This window comes from Salmo salar, chromosome 02, assembly GCF_965601325.2.
Source record: "Salmo salar chromosome 02, fSalSal1, whole genome shotgun sequence".
Taxonomy (NCBI): Eukaryota; Metazoa; Chordata; class Actinopteri; order Salmoniformes; family Salmonidae; genus Salmo; species Salmo salar.
In genome coordinates, this window is record NC_138292.1 from 64,462,500 (window position 1) to 64,483,672 (window position 21,173).

The 21,173-nt window shown below is 41.0% G+C and overlaps 4 protein-coding genes across 4 annotated transcripts; 2 read left to right on the forward strand and 2 right to left on the reverse strand.

The window, feature by feature from the left end:
* The first annotated feature begins 1,452 nt into the window (after positions 1 to 1,452).
* LOC123736108 (epithelial membrane protein 2) lies at positions 1,453 to 4,929 on the forward strand. Its single transcript, XM_045713146.2, has 5 exons — positions 1,453 to 1,557; positions 2,867 to 2,946; positions 3,223 to 3,325; positions 3,909 to 4,049; positions 4,419 to 4,929. The coding sequence occupies exons 2-5, from the start codon at positions 2,872 to 2,874 to the stop codon at positions 4,574 to 4,576; spliced, it is 477 nt and encodes a 158-aa protein (XP_045569102.1). The 5' UTR covers positions 1,453 to 1,557; positions 2,867 to 2,871; the 3' UTR covers positions 4,577 to 4,929.
* Positions 4,930 to 5,389: 460 nt separating this feature from the next.
* f8a1 (factor 8-associated gene a) lies at positions 5,390 to 10,302 on the reverse strand. Its single transcript, NM_001139659.1, is given in 12 exon segments — positions 5,390 to 5,783; positions 5,963 to 6,018; positions 6,593 to 6,639; positions 6,776 to 6,857; positions 7,017 to 7,081; positions 7,209 to 7,301; positions 7,681 to 7,801; positions 8,012 to 8,080; positions 9,112 to 9,271; positions 9,500 to 9,572; positions 9,751 to 9,797; positions 10,223 to 10,302. Coding segments are annotated over 12 exon segments (954 nt in total). The 5' UTR covers positions 10,282 to 10,302; the 3' UTR covers positions 5,390 to 5,701.
* Positions 10,303 to 10,510: 208 nt separating this feature from the next.
* On the reverse strand, positions 10,511 to 12,903 carry LOC123736109 (uncharacterized). Its single transcript, XM_082965881.1, has 6 exons — positions 12,633 to 12,903; positions 12,093 to 12,380; positions 11,542 to 11,660; positions 11,291 to 11,401; positions 10,945 to 11,064; positions 10,511 to 10,736 (listed from the first exon to the last, which is right to left on the reverse strand). The coding sequence occupies exons 1-6, from the start codon at positions 12,694 to 12,696 to the stop codon at positions 10,677 to 10,679; spliced, it is 762 nt and encodes a 253-aa protein (XP_082822007.1). The 5' UTR covers positions 12,697 to 12,903; the 3' UTR covers positions 10,511 to 10,676.
* A 1,674-nt stretch (positions 12,904 to 14,577) lies between these two features.
* On the forward strand, positions 14,578 to 19,752 carry LOC145862322 (uncharacterized). Its single transcript, XM_082965884.1, has 4 exons — positions 14,578 to 14,914; positions 17,176 to 17,307; positions 17,430 to 17,559; positions 19,140 to 19,752. The coding sequence occupies exons 2-4, from the start codon at positions 17,193 to 17,195 to the stop codon at positions 19,462 to 19,464; spliced, it is 570 nt and encodes a 189-aa protein (XP_082822010.1). The 5' UTR covers positions 14,578 to 14,914; positions 17,176 to 17,192; the 3' UTR covers positions 19,465 to 19,752.
* Positions 19,753 to 21,173: the final 1,421 nt, after the last annotated feature.

The following is a 21,173-nucleotide window of genomic DNA, read 5'->3' on the forward strand; positions in this document are numbered from 1 at the left end:
AGGTCATCTACAAGACCCTGCTAGGTAAAGTCCCCCCTTATCTCAGCTCGCTGGTCACCATAGCAGCACCCTCCCGTACCACGCGCTCCAGCACGTATATCTCACTGGTCACCCCCAAAGCCAATTCCTCCTTTGGCCGCCTCTCCTTCCAGTTCTCTGCTGCCAATGACTGGAACGAACTACAAAAATCTATGAAACTGGAAACACTTATCACCCTCTCTAGCTTTAAGCACCATCTGTCAGAGCAGCTCACAGATTACTGCACCTGTACATAGCCCATCTATAATTAGCCCAAACAACTACCTCTTCCCCTACTGATTTATTTATTTATTTTGCTCCTTTGCACCCCAGTATTTCTACTTTGCACATTCATCCACTGCAAATCTACCATTCCAGTGTTTTACTTGCTATATTGTATTTACTTTGCCACCATGTTCATTTATTTATTTTGCTCCTTTGCACCCCAATATTTCTACTTTGCAGATTCATCCACTGCAAATCTACCATTCCAGTGTTTTACTTGCTATATTGTATTTACTTCGCCACCATGTTCATTTATTTATTTATTTTGCTCCTTTGCACCCCAATATTTCTACTTTGCACATTCATCCACTGCAAATCTACCATTCCAGTTTTTTACTTGCTATATTGTATTTACTTCGCCACCATGACCTATTTATTGCATTTACCTCCCTTATCTCACCTCATTTGCTCACATTGTATATAGACTTATTTTTCTACTGTATTATTGACTGTATGTTTGTTTTACTCCTTGTGCAACTCTGTGTTGTTGTATGTGTCGAACTGCTTTGCTTTATCTTGGCCAGGTCGCAGTTGTAAATGAGAACTTGTTCTCAACTTGCCTACTTGGTTAAATAAAGGTGAAATAAATTAAATAAAAAATAAAAGTAGAAAATGACATCCATAAACTATGTGGATGGAGATGACGTGTGCAGTATGTCATTACCCAAAACACGAATAGGTAATGGCTGTTGCTATTCTATTACTCATATTTTGGGTTGCTGCTGCGATACTGCGTACAGAGGGGAATTGGGTGTTGTTGTTTACTTATATGAATGTGAGGTAAAATACTGTATTTCTCATGTGTTGAGAGCTCATTGTAAAAGGGAGAGGTGTAGCCTACATATTGCTTTGAGGGCGGGAGAGGGGGGGCTAGAGTGGAGCGCAGCATGTTTGTTTGGTTCTTTTTAGAATTAAGAATATACTACAAACTGGGACTATTCTGCACACATTCTGTACACAGTCGTAATTGTTACTCCATTCATTCAACGAGCTCCTTTGAAGATCACTTAGCTTCACGCAGTGTTTTGACAGAGGGAAACGTTGCCTATTTGTCATAGACTTTTAAAGTCCCTGACTTTAAAGATACGAAAAAGTTTGAGGATATGGGTGGGGTTTGGGAAAGGGAAAAGGGAGGGAAGGGGCCGAAGAGAAAAAAAGACTGATGTGTAGGCTATGAATTCGATGCTGGGTGGGTCTAACGTTACAGCTTTTCAGAATTGCAAATAACTATCGTGCGTAAAAGCTCCTTCACAGGTAATGTTTATCAGCCTAATGTGGTTTACAATTTCTATGCAATGGGATTGGTGGAGGGTTGGTACTGTTTAGCGAATTTTTTGAAGGCTCTGTGGGCGAAAACAATAGTTTTGGGGAGGTATTTAAACGTTTTATACTGGAACTACATTCAGTTGATAAGGACGCTTTGGAAGGATTACATGGATTTCACGTTTGCGAGCGGCAAAAAAACGTGAACACAGGTTTACTTTATGCATAGTATTATAGATCATATTTTAATAAAGATGTTGTATTCATTTATGTATAACACATTTGTTTCATAGACTCACTTCTGTCGTCGTATTCTCGCGCTCTTTTCTCATAGCCTGTGTATGGGGCCCGTTGCAACTAACGGATATAGCATCCATAACAAATAGTTATGTGCAGCCTAGTAGTCCAGTTAAAATACATGGCCACGTTGAATAGCCTATTATTTTTCTTTACTGAAACTTGCAATTGAGTCAAAAAAAATGTATGCATATATTCAGGTTAATAATTATTAGTCTGCACTTAAACGAATAGTCTAAACTTTTAGGCCTAATAACTTTATACACATGAGTAACTTTTTAAACAATGTTGTGATGGAAGACCTACAGAAACGACAATTATTACTTTACCCTCTAAGCGGTCTAATTGTAGTTGATAACAAATAAACTAATCTATAAACTCCTTTTATAGGCTAAACTTGAATGAGAAATCGAATCCAATGATTTGAGTCGTATTTCGAAACGAGCCCAATTGACCATTTTAGGTAGAGCGCTCTTCTATCCTAGGCCTGGATCAAAAACACGTCAAATACTTTCATGTGTGCTTGATTTATCTGGGAGCTTGCACTTTTGGGTCAATTTTATTATTCCCATTGTAGGCAAACCAATTCAAGCACAATACAAGCATTTTAAAGTATTTTACATGTGTTTGACCCAGATCTGGTTTTGCCTCGTATTTAGTAAGATAATTAACCAATAAGACCCAAAGGTAGTGTGGTATATGGCCAATATACCACGGCTAAGGGCTATTCTTAAGCACAATGCAACGCGGAGGGCCTGGAAACAGCCCTTAGCCTTGGTATATTGGCAATAAACCACAAACACCCGAGGTGCCTTATTGATGTTATGAACTGATTACCAACATAATTAGAGCAGTAAAAATAAAAGTTTTGTCATACCCGTGGTATAGGGGCTAATATAACAAGGCTTTCAGCCAGCATTCAGGGTTCGAACCACCCAGTTTCTAATACGCTAATAAGCCTACTCACTGTATATCTTTCCACAACACATCTTTTCTCCGTTAGTCACAATGTTGGTCCTGGCTGGAATCGTTGTTCTTCACATTACCGCCATCATCCTGCTTCTGGTGGCAACCATTGATAATGTAAGTAAATAAATATCCCCTCTCCTTTTTCTTACTTTCACATGCTTCCAATGTCACCTCAATGACCCCTTCTGTCCCATCTGTTCTCCTGCTCCATATGAACTTCAGAACGTCTTTATGGACACCATAATAAATACAGGGCTAGAACAAAAATGTCCACTGTTGGGCCTAAGTATCCAACAATGAAAACATGGTTACAACACTGTTATGAGATGATATAGCTGTACGTTTTGTTACAATGACTTTGCTACTCTTCTCCTGTGTTGTTTTCTGCAGGCCTGGTGGTTCACAGACTCAGTGGCCACAGACGTGTGGGGTCGGTGGGAACTGGAAGGCTCAGCTTGGCACTACACCAACCTCAAAGGAGACTATGCTGAAGGTATAGTACAGATGCCGTATCTTAATTTGATGACCCTGTTGTTGCAGGAATTTTCCTGCACAGCAGGAAATACAAACTTGTGGTGTACTCAAGGTTTGAAAAGGCTTCAAAAGTTTGTAATTTATACTTTAAAATGTCTGACTTGATTTTCCCAACAAAAAATGCATCAACCCCTACAAAAAATGTAATTCCCATTTCCTGTTGCTGCAGGATTATTTTCCTGCTGGTTGAAACTGGCTCACATTAAGATACAGCATCTGTGTGCTAACCTCTTGTTATGGATAGACAGTATTAGCTTCTACCAAAACAAGATAGAGTGGACATGTGCATATGCTTATACTCGCTCGGTAGGCAGGGGTTGAATTAAGCTTCCAAAGTGAAACTAATTTTGATGTGTTCATTTTACTGTGGTGAGTTCTCAGAATATTTCTACCCCAGCTGGTAGGCCTACATGACATGGACAAAAAAATATATATATTTTGTAATTATTATTCATTAAAATAAATGACTGTCATTGTTCTGTATGACAAGAGTGTGCATCTTCCCATCTCATAGAGCCCTGTTCTCTCTGTATCCCCTATAGAATACCTCCAGGTAGTGCAGGCCGGGGCCGTGCTGGCCTGCATCTTCTCCATCCTGGGCCTGTTTGTGTTCGTGGCTCAACTCTTCACTTTGTCCAAGGGCCAGAGGTTCACCTTCTCTGGAGCCTTGATGCTCATCTCCTGTAAGTAGCTCGGGTCCCTGTATCTGCATCTTAATACTGTATAATCTATGTAATGACATTGATATAAACACAGTGGATATGTTTTGTTGGAGTCCAGCACTAGCAAACAAACTAATAACTGATGCAAACTGATAACTAATCATCCACTCTTTGAATGCACACCCTGTGGGTGGGTCCCCATGAGCATGATTGAAAAACACTATTGTTTATTGCTATAACTATCACTGTTATTTAAGTTCAGGTTGAAATAGTCTCCTCAGCAGTTGTGTCTACAGCCCTATGAGTGACTTTGAAGTGATGTTTCCAGTACAGCACATAACTGTTATTAACCTAACAGGTGTTTTTAAATCTCCGCTCGTCTCCATCCAGGTCTGTGTGTAATGATCGCTGCGTCCATCTACACGGACATCTTCCACAAGCAGGAACAGGGCCGGTTCGGACACTCTTTCATTCTGGCCTGGATCTCCTTCGTTCTCACCTTCATACTGGGCGTCATCTATGTGGTCCTGCGCAAGAAGAGCGAGTAGAGGAACAAGGGATGAAGGGGAGGAGAAGAGGATTGTAAGGAAGGACAGTTTTTATTACGTTTTTGCAGTGTGTTGGAAAGGGATGGAGGGAGGGTAGGGGTCTTAATTAGTTTATTAACAGTCCCAGTATTCCGATGTTTCTTGTGAGGAGGAAGGTGGTACAGAAGGGGGAGAGCGGACCCCAAAGAATTGTATGCACAATCAATTTCTATGCAGACTACTGCATGCCTGTTCAAATGGGAGATTTGTAATGTGTAATTGATATAGTACTGTATATTTCAAGGTATGCTACATACCTGTTGCAGTACTTGAACAATCAGCAAACAAGCTTTAATTTCCAGTACATGTTTTAAAAGGAATTTTAATTTTTATATTTTTATAACTGAAGTATTTTATAACCAATTGTAATTGTTTTTTGATCTAAATACAATGTAACCGTTTGTTGTGTAATTGCCGTAACGTGTATTCTAAGTGCATTTTAATCAAGTGTGTGATTCAGAGTTTTGGTTGGCTTCTATATCAAAATACATTTTAATCACGTGTGTGATTCTGAGTTTTGGTTGGCTGCTATATCAAAGTACATTTTAATCATGTGTGTGATTCTGCGTGTTGGTTGGCTGCTATATCAAAGTACATTTTAATTTGTACAAGTGAAAAAGGTAAACCAGGAACAGAGGTAAATGCGGTATATGTAATATCACCATTTATTATAATGCAGTAGAGGGATTCTGTTTTGTAATTACATTGGAATTTAAGCCATGTTTGTTCAGACTATACAATTTATTAACAAAATAAAAACGCTACAAAAAAAAGCACATTTTTCATTCATATTTAATCTATTCAACATATTTCTAATAAATAACTATTTGATGCAAGACTTCACCACGAGAGCAATCCTGCGACCACTAATAGGCATAACAGGGGATGCAGTAAGATGTACAGTATGTCCTTCACAATGACATGCTTGGTCCAGTTCCCACGTTTTTAGAAAAGACGCAAAACGTGTTTGTGAATGCAACCCCACCAAAACATTATTTAAGAGGCCCTACAACAGACCAAGACAGAGACAGGAATGTTCCATTATGTGTCATTCCGAGGGGGTGTAGTGAGTTGATCTGGACTGTACTAAATCCCCTGTCCAGAGGGGGTGATCCGCTCTTGCACCACTAGGTGAAGGAGGTGGTTCTGCTCTGCTGAGAGAAGAGGCCTGAGGCATGAAGAAGAAGAATTTACTGTCCATTTTCCTTACAGTCTACGGAAATGTTCTTAATAATTTAGAGACAAGACATCAATGAGAAAATCACAAGGAAAAAAACTCAATTGAAATGTGTATTGCAGCTAAATAGCTACCACATGACTGAGATTTTATTATTTATTTTTGCTTACCAGAGTTCAGGTTGAAGAGACTTGAGGGACTCTATGTCTTTTTCCTGGCAGGCCATCTGCAACAACACAATGATAGACTGTTATAGACTTAAGACTTTGAAAGCCCAGCATAACCACGAAAATAGATCAGCATAAAGCCAGAATCCTTAAATCAAAAAACAATAACAAAGCGTCACCATGCCTTTGTTTTTGTAAAATGCTGAGGGATGGGCCTGGAGAAACACAACCACTCTAATTCATAAACAGAGCTATGGATGCAAGGGCTGACCATCCATGATATCAACATTATAGTTTTAACCATGTTGTTAGGCTGTACAGTTTTTGTTTACATTTGCATTGTTTACAAACATTGGAGTAAAACAAGCTCATATTTTGGGTTCTGATGGGGTACGACAGTTGAACTAAGCTCATGAGCCATTTATAAAGTTATATTCTTCAAGACTCAATAGGTATATACCATTCATTCATAAGATGTAGCAACAATGGTTTCTTGCTTTAAAGTTGACTCAGTCCTACAATTATGCTCCTATTAATCCTCATGTGAGACACTGGATCTTCTCACCCGGACATTAAGGGCCAACACATAACTATTTTGTATGATATAGTCTAGTAAGGAAATATGCCACATACCACAACTGACTGCAGGAGCAGGAAGACATTCTCAGGTAGGAAGGTCACTACAATGAGAGGTTTGGAAATATATGTTTAAAAATATATAATTATGAACTTCGTTCCTCATCCCAACCTTGCTAGTGCTGTGTGTATGAGTGTTTAAGGTCAGTCAGGTTAGACTAATGGCTGTAGTGTAGTTACCCTGACTATGAGGGTCAAACGACTCCCAGGCGTATCTCTCCAGGGTCTGGGCATGCTCTGGCAACAACTTCTGGGGAGGAGGCTGCAAAATACATTAACATTCGTTCTCAGCTTTCAGAGAGATAACGCAATTTAGCAGTGATAAATCATCTGTAAGTGTTTGTAGGAAGGAATTGAATACAAGTGACGTGAAATGTAATGTTATAAGAAGGGACAACAATCTTCGCTATGCTATGATTACCTCAAGCAGCATGAGCAAAAGTACTCTGGAAATCTCACACTTGGCCACAATGTCCAGAAATGCACCTAAGAAGACAATGAGCAGAGGAAAAGCATACTGTTATCAGTTTCAGAATAGTTCATGAACTTCCTGCTTTAACACAGGAAGTGGTGAGTTAGCCACAAGTGTTGGGCCAGTCCATTATGGCCTCACCAACGGGGGTGCTGGTGCCGGGCAGCTGCAGTCCCCTCTCCTGACACATCAGCTGCATCTCTGTCAGCACGGCCAGCGCGCCGTCATAGTCACCTGACACACAGAGAACAGACGATGTCTATTACAGTATCATGATGTTGTTGTTAGGATTAGAAACACAAACACCAGAGTTTGGGTCAGTTCAATATCAATTCCAGTAAAGGCAGAAATTGAATTGCACTCCTCTGGAGAAATTCCATGTCCAAAGCAACTTACTGGAATTGACATGGTTTTGACCCCAACCCTGGTATACTCTAGACCCCAACACATGTATACGCTTCAACTGACATCTGGACCACATGAAGGTAATCCCCATACCATAACCCAATTTCCTGGCCCTGAGTTCCATACGGAGTTGAAAACAAAGAATAACACAAATCTTCACCTATGGTCCAGACCCATCAACCCCCACACATCCCACCACTGTACTCACGGGTGAGTATTTTGCAGGTGGCCATCTCTCCCATAGACAGCAGAGACTCAATGGGCTGCTGTGTCTGTAGTTCTGCTGCTCTCTGGTAGTGAACTATGGCCTCACCTGGTCTGTTCATCTCCTATAGATGAAGATGAGAAGAGAGAGGAAGAGAGAGGAAGAGAGAGGAAGGGAGAGAGGAAGGGGGAGCGAACAGAAGACAGAGAAACAGAGAAAACAAAGAGAGAGAGAAGATGAGAGGGATGATCATATGATCTTAATTCACCACACAGACTGACATAGATTGGCAACCATTCCTCTTCTATCTTTTGTGATCAGTTTGGTCCATTACCTTGAGGGCATTGCCAAGTTCCAGAGATAGACTGGCGGCCATGACAGGCTGGTTCATCTCAATGTAAACCTGAAACACATTTGTAAAACAGCATTATACTACTGTCTCCAGAGGAATCTAAGGGAAAGGCCAGGGAAAATGGGTTGTTGGTATGTACAGTAAAATCTCCAGATGCTTGGTCCATCTCTTTGTAGCTGTTATTTCAGAAGGATTCAACTATATACTAAAGAGGATTAGATGATCATTTAAATGCCCTAGAAAAACCAATAAAGATATTCTGATTGATCATTTTCCCTTTCACAGCTGTTGTTCACCAAACCTGATTAAACTAGACTGAATGCTGCGCACACTTTTGTCTCACTTCCTGTTCCATCTGGTTTAATAGGGAAGCTTATATTCATGAGCTCGCCTTGACTGGCAGCTCTTTGAAACGCCTCTGTCAAGAAACGTGGATGCAGTGAGCAGTGTTGCAGTTAAATCATCTCAAGCAAATTTGGTGAAATATAAAGCAACTCAATAGAACATTGAAATTACATCAATGATGTGTTTTTTTTTTAAATATGTTTTTATACATCTATGTCTCTTGTGATGCAGTTCACAGCAGCACTGACAGATGTGTTGACATGACAATTGCGTCAGAGTTTTGAATGCCCTTCCCCCCCTTTTGTTCCATGCTGGCTGAAGACCAAGCTAGACTGTAACTAACACCAGACACAGATGGAAGTATCTTTGCCATAGATGAAGAGTAAACTTTTAATTATAGTTGCTGACACCCTACAGTCAAATGATGCACTAGTAAAGTAGCTATCTAGCTACTGTATATAAACCATGCCTCTCTGCAAACACGTGCTGTCCCCCATCCCGTTAATAATCCCACCTCCTGAAATAAAAGTGTTTGACATGGGGGAGGAGACCAGTAACTTTATGATCAAAGTTGACCAATGTAGAAGCAACAGTCATGTTTCATACTTTGATCTGGTTTTATCCAAATATAATCAAATTTCATGAAAAACATGATTTTGACTGTTCGTGACCTTTAACTTATGACCTGTTTGTGTATCTCAATTCTATTATGTCAAACATTTGTAGTCTTTTTTTACCTTGATGGCGAAGCTGTAGCAGTTGAGTGCGGCCTGCAGGTGCTCGTCGAAGCCTGGGGCTTGTAGTGCTCTGTTCTCCTTCTCAGAGAGCAGGAAGAGCCGGGCAGCATCGGTCAGGGCCAGGGCCTCCCCAGGTGCATTGAAAAGAGTCTGCTCACACCTGTGGGTTCAGGTAGGATATAACAGGTATAGATTATATATTGTAATGTGAGATATCTAATTTACATTATAATAGGTAGTAGGAAATAATGTTGGTTGTAGGATACTTACAATGGAGGAGAAAGGGTAATACTGATCCATCATTCTATGCTACCCATGTCTGTATGATATTAATAAGGGCAAACAATATGTTCTGATTAGGGGGCAATAGTTAGAGATGGAGACTTACCTTGCCATTGCAAGGTCACAGAAGGCTGCATACTGAAGGCAGTCTTGCTGCTTCAGCTCTTTAGCCAACTGACCTGCAGCCAAGCAGAAATACTGGGTGAGATGCAAGCCACATAATCAACAGAAATGTGCAAATGGTGTACTTAATAGTAAGGGTCATCATCTGAAAACATGAACATATGAATGAATTGCTGATATGTTAGAAACATGGTTATTAGTCATCATTTTTTCTAGGAAACATTAGCTACTCACCAAACTGCTCACTTGCTTCTGCTACATTGGGTTTCCGAAGAAAACGTCTAACGTGGGCAAAGTGAAATTACAACTGAATGTCATACATGTTAAGTTAGCTAGTTACCGTTAGCCTAGTAACCACTGCTCTAGTACCTGATTAGCTACAACGCTAGAAAACTAACGTTAGCTAAACAATCATTATCATTCAGGGATGAGGATTCATTTGAAACAGCTAACTAATTATCTATCTAGTGCCAGCTAGTTAATGAGTTTAGCCAAAACATGGTAAAAAATAGTAAAAAAATAAAAAATAAAACGCTCTTGGGGCTTTTCTTTGGACCCATGGACCTGACAGCAAGTTTAGCTGGCTACCGTTAGCTAGCTAGCTGTGAAATCCTGGCTCGCAATTCAAAAGATTAGACGATCATGCATTACACATAGTCACTCGAATGGATACCTAGAACAAAGACAAGAACGTAATAAATCGTACTTTTTCAATTTATTTGATACAGCACGATATCTCATCAGAAAGTCCCCCTCCGCTGCCATGGTCAACAATAGATGAAAAACGTAAATAAACCAAACCAGGAAGTAGAGATGGGAGACGCGTTTCGATTGGTTCTTACTCCAAATAGCCTAATAGTCTCATTGGATACAATCTTATTATGGTGGGACTTTGGTGTACATGGGGTTCTCTTTGCAAAATCTCTCGCTAAAATGAATCTGACATATTGCAGATATCTGTTAATTAGACAAAATGACAACCAGAGACATTCCGTGATGATAACAACCAGAGACACAGCAGTTTATTTTCAACAGAAGTCACGAAGTTGCAGGGTAAAATACATACGTGATTTTAGGTCTGTGTACAAAAACTAGAGAGATTGCTAAGGCAGGAAAATAGAGGCATATAGATTCCCAAACACAGTGCAGATGCCAGTAGGTCAGAAATTCTCATAGACGCATTCAAATATTCCTTCTCCTTTCGGCGTTGCATTCTCCATCTGTGGGAGAGAGGTCAGGACAGTAGCATCCGCATTAACTCGAACAGCTCTTTATCATCATTATTGGTCTATAGGTCTACTCATATCTATTTTGGGGAATAGAATATACTAGAAAAAAATTGAATACAATTAAATATAATATATCTGGAATGACAAATCCAAGGCTTTAGTAATTGATATTTCCTGGTTAGTGCATGTTCACACTGACCGATTCCTTTGACTTTCTCTTGACTTTTCCTTTCCTCTGGACAGATTCACGGTTTACTGCTGCTGCTGATGCTCCTGGGGTCAAGACCTCATAGACAGATGCTGGCCGAGACTCTAGACTCTGAGAGAGGAGGGAGTTCCAGGTGAGACACATTCATTCTTGTAGTTTGCATAGGGCCTACAGTGGATGTGAAAGTTCATCAAAACAGTGAATCTTTGTTGATGATATTCTTTTGATGACCCACACACAGCTTTGACATGTGTCAAGGTGGCATTTTTTTGTTCAACTCATAAAATCAATGTGATATAGTTACAGCAAGTCAATGGAGATAGAGAGATATGCTTACAGCGTAAACTGAAGCAGAGGCAGCTGCATTCACTGATGTTTTACTGTTCTCCTCCTCCTCTTCATTCTCACATCTATTCCTTCTGCTTACTCCACTACCGGTACTTCCATTCTTCAATATAAATTGACCATGGAAATCACAAGTTAACACACACACGGACTGATACAATGACAACATACCAACCACAACAGAAGGGTACAAAAATATACAGTGTTGCAAAACCTCCACCAAACCTTTCTCAAATCTCTTACCGATTGGCTTTTGAACAGATATATGGAGCCGATCACACTGAAGATGAGGAGGCCTGCGGTAAGAACCCCCAACACGAGGAAAAGGATGAAACCAGAGTAAAGCTGCCGGTACCCCTCGTCTGAAAGAGAGACAGAGACAAATACAGAGACACAGAGATACAGAGACAAATACAGAGACACAGAGACAAATACAGAGACACAGCGATACAGAGACAATAAACATAGTACCATTAGAGTTTGTCCAGTGTCAGTCAATGGCTGAACACTTTGGTTGGAAGTAGATTAATGTCAAGTGAAAAAAAAAAGAGTTAGAGGACTTTTTATTTTCATGATGACAATCATGCGTGTTGTTGATGGTGGCATACATCCGACATTCAGCTGACATCTACAGTATTTGTACCAAAAAAAGGTCCCTTTTAAAAAGGGATTGTGTTTTCACTATCATGTCAACAGTTCCTGTTACTCAACATGTGGATAACAGAAGTTTCACTAACTGACTAACTGTTATCTTTCTATCATCCCTTCATTTTCTTTTTCTACCACACACTCACCTTTCACCAGAAGGGTCCAGAAGATCTCCACATTTTTATACTTGCAGTTATACTCTCCTGAGTATGAACTGTTATATGCTGTTATTTCCCAATTAAATGTTCTTGTATTTGTTTCAGGAGGAAAGAGGATCCTCCATTCTTTTATCTTCTTTTGGTCTGGAGGCCCAGAGCAGACTAAGTCACTGGTGCTCTGATTCATTGGGATGGTCACTTTGAGTTTGTAATGGACCGTTTCTCCTGCCAGAGCCACCCTGATTCTGTCCGGCATGGAGATGGTTGGGTTGGCTTCTAAATTACACAGGGGGATGTAGAGTAAGCCTCAATCTGACATCGAAGAACCAAATAGGCAACTTACTTATGTATTGATTTGCAATACTTTGATATAGCCCGCTAAAAATACATTGATATACAATGTTGATGAGAAAAGACAATTCTGTAAATGACAACAGGAATTTCTATCATATTTCTAACTTCTAACATGAAAAATTTAAAGTATCATGGTATTGGTATTTAAATGTTTTGTTAATTAAATACCCTTACCTTGAGCCTGATGATTTCCCAAACCCATCAGGACACACAGAACTCCAGCCATCCAGATGCACATTTTGAAGAGACACCAAAAGTTGAGTTCTTCCCCTCTGTTTCTATTTCTCTGTGGTCACTTGAGATAGGAATACCTGTATCAGTATTGGAAGGATTTCGTCGAATTTCCCAAACAGTGTATGAGTGTCACTCCAAGCCTTTCCCCTGTTCAGATTGCCCAGAATGTGTGTGTCTATATCTGTTAGTCTTGGCCTCAGAGAGGTCGCAATACTGGGGTTCCTGTTTTGCCCTGGCCACTTCCTCAAAGTATTAATTCTTGTGAGCCTTGTAAAATCCCCAACCATCAGACATAGAATGACCAAGATACTGTACTGATCTAGGAGGCATAGGCTATAAACAGATTATGAATGAAGGCATGAAGCATTTACAGCAGACAGATATTACAATATGTACTCTTGTGTATGTTTTGTTGTGATACCACAGGCAGCTACTGTGTTATTATTGTGTTTGTTACGTCACTCACCCTATCCATCCCAGATGCAGTGTTGAGTTTCTTCCACTGTGAGACAGTGTTGGAGAGACCCAGAGTTAAAGTTCAAACCACACGTGAGCACTAAATGAGAGTCTGGCCCTTCAGATGAAAGAGAGAGAGAGAGAGGAAAACATCTGAGAAAGAGAGAATGGAATTCGGGGGAGGTGACAAATTGTCTATGTTAATGCAAACCAGGTGAATGTACATCCGTTTGACTTCTCCTCAACTAATGCTCTCAGTCAGTGTGGAAGGAAGAACTGCACAGCATTACAACACCTCTGCACGTGCCTATGCCTCTTCCCCTCTTCCCTTCTTCCCTCTCTCTCTATTCCCTTCTTTTACAAACTCTTTCCCCTGTTATCCCCCTTTCATTGGCAGAGCTAGAAGCCAACTCTGACCTCACAGCAGCCACTGCACAAAAACAGACTCAGAGAGAGAGAGAGAAGAGAAATAACATCTGGATACCAGTGAATAAACATTATGTTCATGTAACCGATGTGAAATGGCTAGTTAGTTAGCGGTGGTGCGCGCTAATAGCGTTTCAATCGGTGACGTCACTCGCTCTGAGACTTGAAGTAGGGTTGCCCCTTGCGTTGCAAGGGCCGCGGCTTTTGTGGCGCGATGGGTAACGATGCTTCGTGGGGTGTCAGTTGTTGATGTGTGCAAGGGTCCCTGGTTTGAGCCCAGGTTGGGGCGAAGAGAGGGACGGAACCTACACTGTTACATTGGTGCCGTGACCCGGATCATTGGTTGCTGCGGAAAAGGAGGAGGTCAAAGGGGGGGTGAGTGTAACCGATGTGAAATGGCTAGTTAGTTAGCGGTGGTGCGCGCTAATAGCGTTTCAATCGGTGACGTCACTCGCTCTGAGACTTGAAGTAGGGTTGCCCCTTGCGTTGCAAGGGCCGCGGCTTTTGTGGCGCGATGGGTAACGATGCTTCGTGGGGTGTCAGTTGTTGATGTGTGCAAGGGTCCCTGGTTCGAGCCCAGGTTGGGGCGAAGAGAGGGACGGAACTTACACTGTTACATTCACTCTATTTCATACCATTCCCCCTCTCCTTATCTATCTCTAACTCCCCTCTGACCTTAAATCACTTTCTTGCATTATTTTACCTGGCAGGGCAAATCCACTGTCAAAAGTATGGAAGGTATTCACCTGGATTTGGTCAGTTGATGTATTGGACTGAACTTGGACGATAACCAGAGCTGGATGAAATGCGTCATCATTTGAGGAATGTGGAGAATTTGCTGTTATACTTTTGGGTTCTTGAAATAATGTTATAGCTCATAGGATAATGATCATTCTTTACCTCCATCTGCATCAAAGAGAAGGGAAAACAGAGGGGCGGGGAAGGGGGGGGGGGGAATGACAGGAAGACTAAAAAGAAAAGTGAATATGAAGAGAACACGTACGTTTGGAAACAGCTGGAACCCAGAAAGAGAGGGGGAGAGAGAGAGAGAGAGAAGAGAGAGAGAAGAGAGAGGGAGATGTGTACGTTCCTCAGTCCTCTCACAGATCCCAAATAAAGAGTTCTTAAGTGGGTCCGCACTGCCCGGCCACATTCTCCTGCTAATCACATTACTACGGCAGGGACAGAGAGGAGAAGAGAGGGAAGAAGAAGAGGAGACCAGGGCATTGGAAGAGTGGAGGAGAGAAAAGGGGGAGATAATACTTCAAATAAAGTGAAGGCACCAAGTTCTATTGAGTGACAACTTGGACCTGCTAAATTAAACCTAATTCCCTGAAGGTGTAAGTATTGTTTCATTCACTCATTTAAAACACGCAATGTACTTCTTATCCAGCAAATGCATTGGTTTGTTGGCCTTGATTCAGTTGTTTGGCACTGTTGTTTTACCGTTGACAATTTAACTGGGATACATACAGAACCTTATCTTCCTGCATGTTTCTAATTTGTCTGTTTGGTTCTTGATATTTTTATTGAAACAGCTCCACCATATTCAAGTTTCACGTTTCAATGTTTATTCGCCACCTGCACAGGACACCACAAGTGTAAAACAGTACGGTGAAATTCTTACCCTGAGAGCCCTTTCCCAACATTGAAGTGATAATAATATACTGTAGATAATAATAGAAAATATATATATTTTTTTAATTAAGAATAAAAACCACACAAGAACTACAATGACAGTTAAAGAAACGAGAATCCAAGTACATACAGGTCAGTACCAGTACCTTATTCAATGTGCAGGGGTACTGGAGTGGTAGTACATATAGGTCAGTACCAGTACCTTATTCAATGTGCAGGGGTACTGGAGTGGTAGTACATACAGGTCAGTACCAGTACCTTATTCAATGTGCAGGGGTACAGGAGTGGTAGTACATACAGGTCAGTACCAGTACCTTATTCAATGTGCAGGGGTACTGGAGTGGTAGTACATACAGGTCAGTACCAGTACCTTATTCAATGTGCAGGGATACAGGAGTGGTAGTACATACAGGTCAGTACCAGTACCTTATTCAATGTGCAGGGGTACTGGAGTGGTAGTACATACAGGTCAGTACCAGTACCTTATTCAATGTGCAGGGGTACAGGAGTGGTAGTACATACAGGTCAGTACCAGTACCTTATTCAATGTGCAGGGGTACTGGAGTGGTAGTACATACAGGTCAGTACCAGTACCTTATTCAATGTGCAGGGATACAGGAGTGGTAGTACATACAGGTCAGTGCCAGTACCTTATTCAATGTGCAGGAGTACAGGAGTGGTAGTACATACAGGTCAGTACCAGTACCTTATTCAATGTGCAGGGGTACTGGAGTGGTAGTACATACAGGTCAGTGCCAGTACCTTATTCAATGTGCAGGGGTACAGGAGTGGTTTAGGTGGGCTCATACATAAAAAGTGACTGGTAGTATGATATACATGTAAACAAGGCTGAAAAGTGACTGGTAGCAGAACGGGAGCATGGAGAACAGTCAATGTCTCGGGTGACCGGAGTCTTTGGCAATTTTTTGTGCCTGATATGGCTTCCCTGTGGATCAGTTGGTAGAGCATGGTGTTTGCAAAGCCAGCATGGTGCGTGCAACGCCAGGGTTGTGGGTTCGATTCCCACGGGGGGGCAGTACAAAAAAATGCATGAAATGAAATGTATGCATTCGCTACTGTAAGTTGCTCTGGATAAGAGCGTCTGCTAAATGACTAAAATGTAAGTGTTATGTAATGGCTTTTAAAGCTTGTTTCTTGTGAGGATAGGTGTTAATTTGTCTATTCCACTCTCCCTCTGGTCTGGTTCCAACTGCAACACGAGACCCTCTTATGAAAGCATTTACAAGACTTCTTTCATGAGTCATCATCTAAGATATCAAAAACATTCCAAGTGATTACCAATCCTTCTCATGGTCTACGTTCTGGCTATAATCCCCTTCCTGCTCTTCATATTTCCTTGTTTCTGGAACCAGTACGATACAATCAAGGTCTTCAAACTGTTTGCTGGTTGGTTGGTTGGACACATGGTCATTCTCCTTCTATCACACCACTGTCCCTCACACAAAATAGATTTTCTTCAGGCTTTGAAATAACCTAATTGAGTTTGCTCAGTCCAACAGGTCATAAGACTGTCTGACTCCTGTCCTTACAACAAATGAATGGCTATGTTACCTGTTTTCAGTTATAATATTGAAAACATACTTGTACATACTTTGAGAGACTTTCAAAGAGCGATAGGTAATATAGAGGGTTTCTACGATGACCTATACCAAACCAACATGTGAACATGCACGTGGATCTGTTTTCAACTCTTAACTGGGCCACGGAGAGACTGTTGGCAGACTTGTGTGGAAAAAAACAACTTTTTCTTCACTCTTCTCTCTCTCTCTCTCACACACACACTCTCTCTCTCCCTCTTTCTGGTTCTTCTCTCTGTCTCTGACTTTCCCTATTTCTTCTGAAAGTAGTCAAATTGTTGTAATGTCACAGTGAACTGATTTAGGCTAATTGGCAGATTCTTTTCAATCATTCTTGTTGTGTTTTCCCTTTCTTTTTCATAAAGGGCTGTGTCTTCTCATCATGGCCCCTCAAACTGTGATGCTGCTGCTGCTTCTGGCTGCCATAGCGACCGTGGCCCAGTCCGTTGGCGAGGAGAACGAACTGGATTATGGGTACTGGAACTACCGGGAGGGAGGTAAGCTAATAAATAAGAACATCCATCCAGCCTACTCAGTTGACGTCAAGGAAAGAAAAATCAGAAGTGAAAAAGACAAGTCTTTCATAATAATATCCTTTTCTCTGGGGTTGTGGTTGCAGCTGAGAGTGTGAACGTGACCACCGTCCGCAGTGTGACCAGAGTCCTGGACGTCTGGGGAAAACGCATCTTCAACGAGATCAAGACCCTACTCCACTCTCAGCCCAGCACCCTGCTCCCTGACTACTCCAGGTAGGAGTACCAGAGGGACATCTTTACTGTGGTATAGGTCAATAGAGAATGTACAAATCCATTTTACAGTACTTTCAGAAAGTATTCATACCCCTTGACTTATTCGAAATTGTGTTGTGTTACAGCCTGAATTCAAAACAGATTAAGTATATATTTTTTTCTCACCCATCTACAGACATCACTCCATAATGTCAAAGTAAAACATGTTTTTAGACATTTTTGCAAATGTATTGAAAATGAAATACAGAAATACCCCATTTGCATAATTATTCACAACCCTGAGTCAATACATGTTAGAAACACCTTTAGCAGCAATTACTGCTAAAGGTGTAAGTCTCTAAGAGCTTTCCACACCTGGATTGTACAATATTTGCCCATTTAAAATTCTTCAAGCTGTCAAATTGGTTGTTGATCATTGCTAGACAACCATTTTCATGTCCTGCCATAGATTTTCAAGCTGATTTAAGTCAAAACTATAACTAAGCCGCTCAGGAACATTCACTGTCTTCCTGGTAAGAAATTCCAGTGTATATTTTACCTTGTTTTCCGTTATTGTCCTGCTGAAAGGTGACTGTCTCCCAGTGTCTGTTGAAAAGCAGACTGAACCAGGTTTTCCTGTAGGATTTTTCCTGTGGTTAACTCCATTCCGTTTATTTTTTATCCTGAAAAACTCCTTAATGATTACAAGCATACCCATAACATGGTACAACCACCACTATGCTTCAAAATATGGAGAGTGATACTCAGTAATGTGTTGTATTGGATTTGCCCCAAACACAACACTTTGTATTCATGACAAAAAGTGAATTGCTTTGCCACATTTTTGCTGTATTATCTTTGTAGTGACTAGGTGTATTGATACACACTCCAAAGTGTAATTAATAACTTCACCATACTAAAATATATTCAATGTCTGCTTTTTTATTTTACCAATCTACCAATAGGTGCCCTTCTTTGCGAGGCATTGGAAAACCTCCCTGGTCTTTGTGGTTGAATCTGTGCTTGAAATTCACTGGGGTACAGAGAGGAGGTAGTCATTTAAAAAATCATGCTAAACACGATTATTACTCACAGAGTGATCCATGCAACTTATTATGTGACTTGTTAAGAAAATGTCTACTCCTTACTTATTTAGGCTTACCATAAGAAAGGGGTTGAATACTTATTGACTCAAGACATTTCAGCTTCTCATTTGTAATTCATTTGTAAAAATGTCTAAAAGCATAATTATACTTTGACATTATGTGGTATGTGTAGGCTTGTGACCCCCCAAAAAACTAAATTTAATCCATTTTAAATTCAGGCTGTAACACAACAAAATGTGGAAAAAGTGAAGGGGGTGAATACTTTCTGAAGGCACTGTATGTCTCTATAATGAAGTTGTAGGCCTATAAAGTTATTTAATCTGTCCAACAATGTGTGAATAACATTGTAGATTGATGTTGCTAAGTTCCTGTTTTGACTCTACAAAATATTGACCAGTGCAGATGAATAATTTGAAGTTACTGTCCAGGTTCTTAAAGTGTGATTGATTGCCAGTTTGCAGTGCCTGTTGCTAAGTTACTCTGTGTGTCCTGCAGGGTGCGCCCTCTGTCCGAGTCGCTCAACGATCTCTTCAAGGAAGTCACTCTGCTGCACAGGCGTATCACGGAACTCACCCATCGCCTAGCAACCCTGGAACCATTCCTCCGTCGCCACGGCTACCGGGACGAGGGGGAGGAGGGAGGGGGTGGCGGTAGCAGGGCTCTGGCACCTCGGAGCATGAGAGGTGGCGCAGCGAGACTGACGAGGTACACCTTGAAGAAGGCGGTCCCTGTGAGGGGGACTAGGGTGGTGAGGAGGAGGAGGGTGAGAGTATACAACAACGGACAAGTTAGGATGCTGGAGAGTGCGAGTGAGAGATAGCGGGAGGGATTGTGGACTACGGAGGAGTGCGATAGTAGGAAAGTTAGTGTTTTAAGTTCAGTGTGAGGTGAGAGGTCAAAGGTGAAAGAGTGAGAAATTAACAAAATAGAGTTTGCAAATAATTATAATGCATCAAAATCAGATATATATTGTAGAAAGTTGATGTAAAATGTATGTATTCTCTATCTCTGCTTCATTATAAACAAAGATGTGCATCTGTAGCTGTTATGTGTATCAACCCATGAGAGAGCAATGATATATTCATTAAACAAACTCATCAAGTCTCAACTGTCTGATCATCTCATTCAGAACTAGCCAACTGTGGCTGCATGGCCATGAAAATAATTCAATCATTTTCATGGAAGCGTGATCATCATTAGATTCAAAACCAATCGCCACACAATTGATTTTAGAGTACCACATTATCAATACACAATAGAACAAAATTCTACTATTGGAGGGGATGTTGTATGCCACATTGTTATGTTTGCTATCTGAATTTAAAGGGTGACTCCCTACTCTGTTATTCGTTTGGGACTTTGGTGTTTGAAGGATCTGTGAAGGTTTGTAGATTTTTTTTCTTCCGTTAGCTGTAGTCACAAAGGGTAATACTAAAGCCAGCTGGTATATATACTGTGTGTGTGTGTGTGTGAGTGTGGATGTGTTGTGGGCATAAGGATCGAACTTTGTGCCCTCATTAAAACTTTGCCAAGCGTTTCTACAGCAACCGTTCCTTCTCTCCTTTCTCTCCTCTCCTCTTCCCCGACTCTTGCTTGTCATCCACAGAGCCGCAGTATATAATGTTCCGTCTTTCTCATTCCCTGTTTTCCAACCTGCCTCTACTCTCCCATCTCTGCTTGTCATCCTCCGTTGTTTCTCTCTCGCCCTGTTTATACCTGGTTCTAACATGCGTCCGTTTTCCTGATCTGTTCCACATTCTGATTGATCCCGCATTTTTAGACAGGTTTACACGATTAAAAGACGCATTGTTAGACCAATCTGGGCAGTGAAACCACTTAAATCATCATTATACCGGCCTCTAACATCATTGACAGGCTGCACCATTGACTTATGCCACCAACATGTCTTCAAATAAATAACTTATAATTGGAAAGAATAGCTGTGAAATCCTTTGCATACAGGGATGGATCAGGAAATTTGCTCACAATGCAGACACAAAAATGTGGGCACAATCAGAATGTGGACAAGATTAGGACACACAACCCATGTTAGCACCAGGTATAAATAGGGCTTCAGTCTTTCATCTCTTCTTCTTAATCTGCATTCCATCCCCCATTTCTCTCTCTCTCTCTCTCTCTCTCTCTCTCTCTCTCTCTCTCTCTGACTCTCTCTCTCTCCGACTTTCCCTCTCTCTGTAGATGTTCGGCTCATGCTGTACTTTCCATTTTGGTATTGGATGTTGATTCATTTTCCCATCCAATCCACTAAGACAGTGAGAGTATACAGTATAAATCCTCCACTCTCCCCATATCTCTTGAAAAAAGAGCCAGTTGCTAGGTAACGGTTAATTGTCAAGTAGTTACATGTGTTGCAATGTGTTCTATCAATGTGTTCTTGTTCTATCAGTGTTGTTTATAGCACTAGCTAATTATCTATCTCTCAATGACATAGGATCATAGCAGAGATATTGAATTATACAAATATAGATACAGAGATATGCTTTACCAAAATCTCAAAGAGGGTTTTGT

What these genes read in the sequence shown, in the direction of transcription:
- LOC123736108 (XM_045713146.2), top strand. Translation starts at nt 2,872, where the DNA reads ATGTTGGTCCTGGCTGGAATCGTTGTTCTTCACATTACCGCCATCATC. An exon ending in TGGTGGCAACCATTGATAAT is followed by an intron (nt 2,947 to 3,222) that starts GTAAGTAAATAA and finishes TGTTTTCTGCAG; the next exon opens with GCCTGGTGGTTCACAGACTC. An exon ending in AGCCTTGATGCTCATCTCCT is followed by an intron (nt 4,050 to 4,418) that starts GTAAGTAGCTCG and finishes GTCTCCATCCAG; the next exon opens with GTCTGTGTGTAATGATCGCT.
- LOC123736109 (XM_082965881.1), bottom strand. Translation starts at nt 12,696, where the DNA reads ATGTGCATCTGGATGGCTGGAGTTCTGTGTGTCCTGATGGGTTTGGGA. An exon ending in GGGAAATCATCAGGCTCAAG is followed by an intron (nt 12,381 to 12,632) that starts GTAAGGGTATTT and finishes TGTGTAATTTAG; the next exon opens with AAGCCAACCCAACCATCTCC. An exon ending in CCTCTGCTTCAGTTTACGCT is followed by an intron (nt 11,065 to 11,290) that starts GTAAGCATATCT and finishes CTCCTCTCTCAG; the next exon opens with AGTCTAGAGTCTCGGCCAGC.
- LOC145862322 (XM_082965884.1), top strand. Translation starts at nt 17,193, where the DNA reads ATGGCCCCTCAAACTGTGATGCTGCTGCTGCTTCTGGCTGCCATAGCG. An exon ending in CTGGAACTACCGGGAGGGAG is followed by an intron (nt 17,308 to 17,429) that starts GTAAGCTAATAA and finishes TTGTGGTTGCAG; the next exon opens with CTGAGAGTGTGAACGTGACC. An exon ending in CTGCTCCCTGACTACTCCAG is followed by an intron (nt 17,560 to 19,139) that starts GTAGGAGTACCA and finishes TGTGTCCTGCAG; the next exon opens with GGTGCGCCCTCTGTCCGAGT.